This window comes from Metarhizium robertsii (genome assembly GCF_000187425.2).
Source record: "Metarhizium robertsii ARSEF 23 chromosome Unknown MAA_Scf_3, whole genome shotgun sequence".
In the NCBI taxonomy this organism is placed as follows: Eukaryota; Fungi; Ascomycota; class Sordariomycetes; order Hypocreales; family Clavicipitaceae; genus Metarhizium; species Metarhizium robertsii.
Genome location: NW_011942171.1, coordinates 2905532 through 2915847, shown reverse-complemented (window position 1 = coordinate 2915847; position 10316 = coordinate 2905532). Strand labels below are relative to the sequence as shown.

At 51.4% G+C, this 10316-nt stretch overlaps 2 protein-coding genes across 2 annotated transcripts in view; both read left to right on the top strand.

The window, feature by feature from the left end:
• Positions 1-307: 307 nt before the first annotated feature.
• On the top strand, positions 308-1659 carry MAA_03538 (Homeobox; the record flags this gene model as incomplete). Its single annotated transcript, XM_007821536.1, has 3 exons — positions 308-424; positions 489-1326; positions 1394-1659. 3 exons carry the CDS (start codon positions 308-310, stop codon positions 1657-1659), a joined length of 1221 nt encoding a protein of 406 aa, XP_007819727.1.
• A 6768-nt stretch (positions 1660-8427) lies between these two features.
• The window catches only part of MAA_03539 (binuclear zinc transcription factor), a gene marked incomplete at both ends in the record, with an annotated part of 3044 nt that continues 1155 nt past the window's right edge, over positions 8428-10316 (top strand). Inside the window, 5 exons of the mRNA XM_007821537.1 lie at positions 8428-8647; positions 8770-9049; positions 9112-9328; positions 9395-9697; positions 9763-10248. Of these exons, the coding sequence (XP_007819728.1) occupies positions 8428-8647; positions 8770-9049; positions 9112-9328; positions 9395-9697; positions 9763-10248 (1506 nt within the window). The remainder of the gene's footprint in view (positions 8648-8769; positions 9050-9111; positions 9329-9394; positions 9698-9762; positions 10249-10316) is intronic.

The window sequence follows — 10316 nt, the reverse complement described above, 5'->3', positions numbered from 1 at the left end:
ACCACAAAGCGTTGAAACTCATCAACCTGAATCCCATCCAACTTGCCCGGGCCGTAACTGCACCAAGACGTTGGGCTTCCGGTGCCCAACCCCTACTCTCGTCACTTGTCCTCATTGTGCTCATCTTGGACGATTTCTTCGACTATTGACTAGTTTCTCTTGGCTCAACGTACGAGGGGCGCAAGTATTCGAGGCCAGCAATTATTTGGCCGGACCGGTCATGGATTGTAGCCCCCTACGGCACAACGACTTTCGCAAAACCACTGAGTGCGACTACACCCGACAACCAAAGATGTCTATTCTCACAATGTCACCCGCTTCGCAATATCCGGCTTTCAGAAATGACCTGCTTTGGGATGCCTCTCGAGCATCCTCTGACTCTTCTCGCCCGTCCAAGCACGTCGCACTTCCTTCAATCCGCCAGGTATGCAATAACAGCGTTTCGTAAGGGAAATATCCCACGGCGTGCTAATTTGTTTGTACACAAGACTTTCCCAGAGCTTCATCTTGAGGGCTCACTGGCTGATGTGACTCCTACTGTCACATCAGTACATAAAGCACCCCCGCCCATGCCTGGCTCCTTGGCATCACCTGAATATGTTCACTCTCCAAATGCTAATAAGAAGCGACGAATCTCCAACGAGGATGAGCAAGCGTTTTTGAGGGCAAAGCAGGTCCCAAGGCTTTATCGTAGTCCTGAGGCGCAGCAAACACGGCAACTTTCTCCCAGTCGGGGTCAGCCAACACAATTGGGTGCCAAGAATCCTTGGGCAGAGAGCCCCTCACGAAGCAACACTTATTCTTCTCACGCCACCAGTCTTTCAGCTGCGCCAGCGAGCAGTCGAGCTGATTCGCGACCAGCTCTACCAAGCCTTCCTTCGACTCTTAAACTTGAGAGAGACGCACCACCGATTCACCGACCGCTGGAAACGACTACGGAACCGGCCAACAGCCCAGGACGTAGCGGAGCGAGCCCTATGCCACCGACAATGGAAAGACATTCGTCGTACCAAAGCCAAGACTATGGCTATACCTACCAGCACCCATCACGGTTTCAGTCTCTGTCTACGAGCTCAGTCCGGTCATATAGCCGTGGCCCATTCTCACCAGGGGCCGCTTACGGACACCACTATTCGAGCATGTCACGATATACCGACCTCGGCAACCTTGGCATCGGCAGTGATGCAAAGCAGCGTAAGCGGCGTGGAAACTTGCCCAAAGAAACAACAGACAAGCTGCGGTCCTGGTTTGTAGCCCACCTGCAGCACCCGTATCCGACAGAGGACGAAAAACAAGAATTAATGCGCCAGACCGGCCTGCAAATGAGTACGTCTCTCTCGGAACAACGAGCATAATCTATTCACTGAACGCAGTGCTAACTAACAACAAATAGACCAAATTTCCAACTGGTTTATCAATGCCCGACGGCGTCAGCTACCAGCAATGATCAACAACGCGCGAGCTGAGTCTGACGCTATGAATGGCCGCCCCAGTGGAAGCAGTGGGGATGGCACTGTTTTGGCTTCCACAGAGCAGAGCTCTGACTTCGCTGGCAAGCGCGATGATGGTTTACCACTGAGTGATGGTGAGGGAGGTGGGTACGACGATGATGTGAACAAGCTCCATTGTCGAGGACCTACCGACCGCCTAAGCCTGTGAGATGGCTACGGGAGAAGGAGGAATCCTTGTCGGTCTGTGTGCCTCGCAGTGCATGACTAGTTCGACAGTCTCCTACAGCTTGCAGCACCACATTGCTTGCTTGTGGCAAAAATTTATCGACTCTATCCTACCCGCCATAGTAGGAAACGGCTAGCTGCGGACTATTTTAGTACACTTTTTACCAATTAGAGGGTGATTCCCTGTCCCTAGCAGCTTGGATGGACTTGGGCATATTTCCCATGGCTTTGGGGTTCATCTTGATGTTTTATTTTACTGATGGAGTTTGCTGGACATGACATGATGACGGATACCTCGGGTAACGGAACTGGGACAGGTTTAGGATATCGCATTTGCTTGAGGTTTGTTTGGGGGTGTTTCGTTTCTATTTGGTCGATTTCATGGGTATTCTTACTCCAGGTGCGTGGAGCATTATTACGGCTGGTTGTACCGCATTGTACTACAATATAGAGTGAGAGAAGTAAGTTAGAACCCTGTCTAATAAAGGCTAGAGAAAGGCACAATAATGACACTGCATTTATCCAAGACCTTGGCCTTGAGAGTTCCTTCACAGCAGCAGTGCTTGTTGGCCCGTAGCACGGAGAACCTAGCTGAAAGGGAAATGCGTTTGTTTGATTTTGATTATATAATATGAATACCCCCCCGGGGATAAAGTACGCGAATAATAGTTAATAATAACGGGTGGACTTCGTATCTATCCTGCCAATCTCTATTCGGTGATTGCGACATGTAACATCCAACCCACATGCCGGATACTTGGCAACCAGGCCTGGGAATGGTCTGGACAGCGTGGCTAAAGCTTAAAGCATCGAGTAATATTGTGAATACTATCGTCTTACCTGCCGACTACCACTTTAGGCGCTGGATCGGCAAGGTAAAGGCCTGTCAACGAAGGTCCGGATGCCTGGGGAGTCGGGCCATTTGTTCGTTTTTGACGACCGAAAAACTGCGGGCCAACAGGGAAAGCCAGCCAGAGCTGTCACCTGTGAGGTGCGGCAGTTTATTGATCCCTGTAGCGGCGAATGGCAAGCACATGGGCTGTTCAAGGACTCAACTGAACGAGGCCACACCCCCCAACTCTCCGGAAGCCGCTTGTCAATGATTCCGCTACACGTATCTGAGGACGCTGGTCACCTTGACCGGCGAATTTGTCAGAGAGAGCATACACTGTTCGGTGTACTGTATTGGAGTGAGGTAGTGGTCGATCGGCTGCGTGAGGTCTAAATGCACATCCTGATGCCCTCCATATTGGCATTGTTAATGCGAGCTTTCCGAAGAGTCTGGCAAGCGGCGGCCCGTAATAGTATGTGCATACATACATATGTACGTACATATGTATGTCTCGTTCATGTTGTGAGCTAGAGAACAGGGTGTGCAGGAACAAGCTCAGATTCTCCACATATCCAGGCAGACAAATAAGACAACTTCTGAAGGGATTCCAGGTCTCCAATTACCCATCCAGGTGGTTCCGTGGGACTTTGGTGGGCATATGGGGAAGGTATGTAATATGCTTTGGAAGTGACATTTTGCTAGTACATGGTATCAGTGAACCCGGATCTGCGCTGAGTTGAGTGGATGCCAGATAGTACATACATTGTACATACCTAGGTCCGTAGGGATACCGGAGCTTGTCACTGTTGCGGGAACAAACATTCTCCCCATGTGGGGAGACTAGATCTGGTTGACAGACTGATGACTGCCCAAATAACAAACCATGTGTTGCAAGTTGCCACGACAAGAGTGCGGCGGCTAGTTTAGCAAAACTGGGATAATGCAGGAGAAGCAACACTCATAGGATGCTCATTGCTCCATATTTCCATGCGAGGACATTGTCGGATTTTCTAGGTTTTGAGTCTTGACGGTCGAAAGGTGCGCCGTCGCATAGGCTCGTGTATCGTTGTCGAATGTCGAATGAGTCGGGTAACGAGGGCGGCCAGCTAGGAGTACCACCCAGATTGTGTGATAATATTATTATAAGCCGGACAGCTTCAGCCCGTCTCATGAACAAAAGCGAGCCAAAAGGCAACACCGATTTCCAAGGGACATCGCGTCAAGATTGATTTGACGTCGGCGCCGATCCATGCTCGATTTGAGGAGGCGTCAAGGAGGCAGGAAGGGAAGACACGGGGGGGTGTAAGCGTAGCAGTTTTGCATGCCCTTGGCCCAAGCTTCCGCGCCTTGGTTGTGGAGGGCAGGTGTCAAATCCGCTGCACCGGCCAGGGCTAATAAACTCAATTTTTCTCGAAGGGCACGGACGAGGCCGTGAGTGGCTGTTTGCTAACGCAAGACGCACGAGCTATTCCCAAGCGCGCCACGCTGCTCAATGCAATCATCAGCCCGACAGGGGAGGCCGACAATCTGGCCCCCAACAGCCAAGACATCATCATGCACGGCAGGGTGCTGAGCGCGGAGCTCTTGTCTCGCACGCCAGAAGTCGGTTTGCTGGCACCCTTGGCATCGGGCTGCAGACTGTCACTGCAAAGTGGAAGGTGGAGGGAGGGTCGGGGGATCGAGGGCCGAGAGCGTGTGCTGGCCATGAATCCACGGCGGACGGACTTTGCAGTAGTAAATGCCGGCCAGCGCACGCGCGCGCTAGTCTTCCGCCGACAGCCACAGACTCGTCTTAACGGGGCATTGCATGTTGTACGTGTTGCAGTGTACATACATATGTACAGTACGGAGTAATGTTTGACAGGCAAGGAATATTTAATGGAGCATGGAGAGAGCCACGACGCTTCGTGCATGGCCCCGGCCCTGGGAATACGGAGCAAAGGCGACTGTCTTAGATGACAGGACGGATGTCGGATCAGATTCCATATGGGCATCTGAAGGACGACGGAGAAAGCGTGGCTCGAAAAGACTTGGCCTAGACATTAGAATTGAAGATAAGCTGCTGTTGAATGATGCAAAGGCGCACTTCGTTACTGCCGGAACTTGCGTACCTGATGTGTACATATGTATACTTCGAATCCACGCTCCGGTCCTACCTTCCTCATCTACTCGTATTGTAGGCAAGTTCGTCGATTGGTAAGGGCTTACTCATGGGCCGATGATGCCATTTGCCCAGGTAGGCTGCGACAGGGGACCGGGGCTGGCGACGTGGAAGCAGGAGCGGAGCGCCCATGTTGTACGTGCATACATACAGTACGGAGTATGTAACATTGTACGCCGACTCTTACAAACCGTCAAACCGTCAAACCTCGAGCGTCACCACTATGCTATGCCAAGTACAAAGCTGCAAACCTTTGCGATCCTTCATTACCACCGTGGTATGTACCTCCGTCTGTCTCAGCAGTGAGCACCCTTGATATGCTAGCAGGGCAACAATCAAGCTTCTATATCTGTGGGTGACTTGACCCCCTTTGGCAAAATTGTCCATATCCTTTTCGGAATATCCGTGCAGTACGGAGTACCTCGAAATACAAGGTACTAAGTAGGCAACTGCAGCAACTGTCCACTAATGTTGTGCTCCAGCCCCTGTCAACAAGTAACCAAGTGTGGCGCCCACGGGGCCAAAGTCCCGCACCAAGTACGCAGTACTACCTGGCTTGTCCATGTTAAGCTTCAGCCTCGTCTTTGAAGCGCAAGCCACACTTGCACAGCCCAGGAACTTGCACCGGATAAACTCTTCTGCGCGGACCGCTTCGTCAAACACATCCTCTTTGGGCAAAGTCAAAGCAACCAGCCAGTCTTTTCTTAACTTCGATATACGACCTAAGCGACGGTTAGAAAATGCTAACGCCATGTACGACATATTCACCAACCTTATGATTCCAAGCACATGGTGCCGGTGCCGGGCGGCTATTCGTCATCGGACCACCGATGCAACGGTTTCGATTCAAGCCACACTTATTCCTACTCTTTCTTATACGTACCGAGTCTAAACTAGACTACTCCGCGTGCCACATGATCATCGCCGCCAAGATCCGAGCTGGCGTCCGTCGGCTAATGACATTCTTGACAATCACTTAGCGCCTGGCGCCAACTGGCCAATACTAGACCCAGGGACAGGGCCAAGGACAAGCTGGTGGATTCAGAACGTCTGCTAAGCTGCTTACGCGGAAGAGATAAGAGAGCCTGGAATGGAATTGATCGCCGCTTAGCCCGCGCCCACTAGACCCGGCCTACATACATACATACATACATATATACATACATACATACATACGTACATACCTAGGTATGTATGTAGATGTCGGAGACGGACCTTTTTGCGCTGGCCTGCTAGTCCTGGGCCAGTCGCAACACATGCGAGTCACCATGAGCGAACTCCCCGTACTCTGCAGAGGACACCTATGCTCGCCACGGGCTCAGGAATCAACGCACCACCAACCTTTCAAAGTCGTCCTATTGCTGTGGCATCATGCCAGACAAGATGTCGATAGCTGAAGACTGACGACGAAACCCCCCTAGTATCAAGGGGCATATGGCCATTCTATATCTTGATAAAAGTCAAACCTCAGTTATGCTGGAGGCTCGCTGAAGCTTGTAGTGATTTATGAAGCGTGAATCATTCTCTCTTGACACGGTGTTCACTTGTGCAGGGCAGAAGCGGCTGTATTCACATGCATGGTGGTCAACCGCCAAATTCAAATTCAATTGACACCTTGCACATTGCACGCGGCGCCTGTAGCCTTTTTCCTTGCTGCGAAAGCACACGTCACGAGTCCGTAGCATTAGTGCTCAGTTTTCGTTGAATATAACCGTGGATTACTCTGCTCAATCCTAGCCCTAGCTATTTTGGTCGTTCCTTCAACCATCGTGCTATGCCACTGACAGTAGCTCGGGGGGAGGTTTCTTCGTTGGTCTTGCTATTTTCTCCGGGACATTGTAATAGTTGACATTGTATTACAATGGCCCTCGGCAACATGCTGGTCGTTATATTGACGGTCCAAACGTAGTTTTTTCAAAGGTTCCCACTCACGTTTGACTTGATTTCTGTCACCGTTTCCTTTCCGTAAAGCTTCAAGCCAGTCGTATAGTTACTGGCAAGAGACACAGACTACTTGTCCCTGGCGCTTGAGACAATCAATTGATATCCATATAGACAGTACCATTAATACGTCTACAAAACCGGACATGGATGTATAAAAAATAGAACAACAAAAAAAAAAACGAACAGTTCGAAGCTGACAAAGTTTGCATATGGCGTTTCAGTTTGTAAAACGACCAGGGCACACAAACTATCAGGGCCGTCGGAAACACGGATTATCTTGCCATGCCTGATCACGGCATGTCAAAGTTTATTGGCCGCCTACTCTTCCTTGTCCGTACAAGGCCGGGCAGAATTGAAACAATAATCGTGATCCTGCTTACTATGCATCGACATCCGATATTAATGAATCTCGGGCCTTCACATGACAATAGACTGATGAGCGGACTAATGGATTTGACATGCACATCAAGGGGTGACATTGCTGACCGCACAGGACGGGATCCCTTCATCCTACAAGGTCCAAGTGGCCACAGTGGACGCAACATACATAGGAATGAAACTCGACATTCCTCTTTTTGGAAAGGGTGATCGACGCGCACCAACGATGGAGAGGTCTTGCAATGCCAATGCCAATGCCTCGGCGCGGCAGGTCGACGACTCATCACTGCATGCACTGTGATGTGGATGCATACGGCTACTCGCCATCCGGATTCACGATGCCCCTGCGTTTGATTAATTGGATTGCGTATGTACGGAGTATAGAGTTACGAGCCGGAGAGTGGAGTCGAGAATGCAGGCATACTAGCAGGTTTCTGGCCCTTTCGTTTCTAGTCTCCGGGTTTTGTCTCCTGAAACTCGGCATTTTGCCACAGTGACAAGCCCCAGCCAAGGTGTCAACATCAATAGCACAAACTCTATTGCTCAGATTGCGCGTTGCTATAGGTTGTTCCAATGTCCAGCTACCAGCTCAGCACGTATGGCCAAGTCCCCGGTATTTGGCCGCCGTACAAGGGGGTTGAGACCAAACAGCCAAGGTCTATGCATCTACGTATTGACTTGACTTTGTGTACCATGGCATATGGATGATGTGGGTGCAGGCTACTACATACTGTACTTGACTACCTAGTACGCAGCACGAATAGTCAGGGGCGAACCAGGCTGGCAGTCAATTCCTCGAGGTTCTCGCCGACGTTCGCCCACCCCATGGGGGTTTGGGGGTCCCTAGCTAGGAGCGGCCCTGGACTATGCAATGTGCAACCAACGCCAGTTCAACCAGACGTTTTGCATTGTCTACAGCCCACGGTGAACAAAGGGCATTCATGGTGGTTTCGACGCAGTTGATGGTAGGGTTCACGGTTTATTTTCGTGAATGAAATGTTCGGAGGTCGGGGCTAAAACGCTCCGCGTAGCACCCCGTCCACGTGAGCAGGTACATACATTAGTCATCGGAAGTCGGGCACTCGGACACGGGCAGGAGCGATCGTGAGCTGCTATTGGTAAGCGACTGCCGTACCCGAGTCCACTCGAGTGACCATAACGCTGAAAATGATGACACACAACGACCATCGGCCAAAAGACGAGATACGCGTCGCTGGAAGAAAACCCAAGACGCTCAAGGCACGCGCAGACATTCAAGACAGTTGTCCTGCAGCACCAGAACTTGCTGCGGCAAATTGGACCTTGGTTCACCTGTCGACTGGTCGTCGGTAGGCTCCGCGGCCCCACCTCAGCCATCCTCATATTCCATCATCGCATTCCCGCGTCGCCCGCCGATTGCGGATCACGGGTCACGCATCACCGACAACCTGCCGGCCATGTCTCCCGAGCCGCCATCGGATCCCTCCGGCTCCGGTGTCTCGTCGGGCACGGAGCCGTTGGCCTGTGTGACGTGCAGGTCCAGGAAACTCAAGTGTGACAGATCCAAACCGTCATGCACTCGCTGCCACAAAGTGGGCGGCGAATGTGTATATCCAGAATCACGCAGGAAGCCAACCTTTAAGCGACGAAATGTAAAGGAGATTGAAGCCCGGCTTGGTAAGCATATGCCCGTCCGTCATACGCCCGCGTCGAATATTCCCACACATATGTACCTACCCTCCCTGTGTTGCTCTTTCGTTGGGATAGCAAGAAAACCCCTTGCTGACAATATCAATCAGCTCAAGTAGAGAGTTATCTCAAAGAAGTAAACAAGGGTGTCGATGAAGGCGGGAATTCGAATGCCTCCCAGCAGTCTGACCCGCCGCTTTGGCAAGGCGACTTCACCTTTGAAAGCGGACCTACGGGAAGCGATGCCGCTGACTCTCAGCAACCGGGGGGGACTGCCTTCTCCTTTCCCGACGTTTCTGCAACCCAGGAGGACACATTTATGGGTAACGGCACGCTCATAGGCCTAGGCTATTCAGAGACAGTGCCGCCCCTCGAAGTTCAAGAAGACCTGTATGTTGTCTATTGCCCCTGCCATACATATACTCGTGAACTTGTACGGCTAACATCCCCAGCAACAACACATTCTTCCTCGTTCCATATCACTTCATCCCTATCATACATTCTGGAAGGTACTACCGGTCATTTTATTCAGGGCCGCTGCGAAAACCGCCCATGAGCCTGCAGTATGCCGTATGGGCCATGGCCGCCAACGGGCACGCCAGATACGACCAGTATTCCCAAGTATTTTATCAACGAGCTCGTCAGTATATAGAGGCTGATGAGATGAAGGTGAGAAGAAGCCGCTGCTGGGCGAATCGTTACAGCACGCATGTGAACTGATGGCGACGCATGCAGGACCACGGGGAGCATTTCATCACCATTGCTCATGCCCAGGCCTTGTGCCTGGTCGCTGCTTTTGAGGCCAAATGTATGCTCTTTACGAGGGCTTCTACAAGCTGCGCCAAGGCTGTGCGGCTTTGCCAAATGATGGGCCTGGACCGCCTTGACGGTGCGCGCGACGATTTGCCTCCTGCGCTCGGTCCGCATTCAACGTGGGAGGAGCTGGAGGAAAGGAGGAGAGTGTTTTGGGGTGCCTTTGCCATCGACTCTCATGCCAGTATATCTACAGGTTGGCCGGCGTTAATAAATCCCGACGATGTAAGGACGTCTGCATCAACGAACCACTTTCTAGTCGACACAAGACACAAGCTAATAGTCTCTAGATAATGACCCGTCTTCCTGCGTCAGAGGAAGCCTTTTCCTCTGGCAAGGAGGAAATCACTCCATTCTTGGACGAGATTTCCTCCGGAACATCCTTCAGCTCCTTTGCCGGTACAATCGTCGTGTGCTCTATTTTCCGAGTAATTCTCAAACACGTGCACCGATCTAAGCCTACCGACAAACCAGAGGATATGATGGAGGGCCCGTTCTGGAAGAGGCACCGTGATCTAGATAATCAGTTATCAAGCCTCTTCATGTTTCTACCAGCGAGGTTCCGCCTACCGGGGGCGTTGAGAGATCCAGGGGCTATTCATATGAACCTCAACCTGCACGCCGCTGTCATTATTCTTCATCACGCAGCTTTAGAGAAAGCAAACCTTCACAATCTAGGCGAAAACGTAACACGAACAAGCCTCTTTCGACTGAGAACGTCGGCAGAGGAAATTGTGAACATTATAAAACTGTCGTCCCATTCTACCTCTATCTTTGTAAGCATTATTCGCACACTCTGGTTTCGCTGGAATCGAACCACTTGGGCCAGAGCAAACCCCCCCCC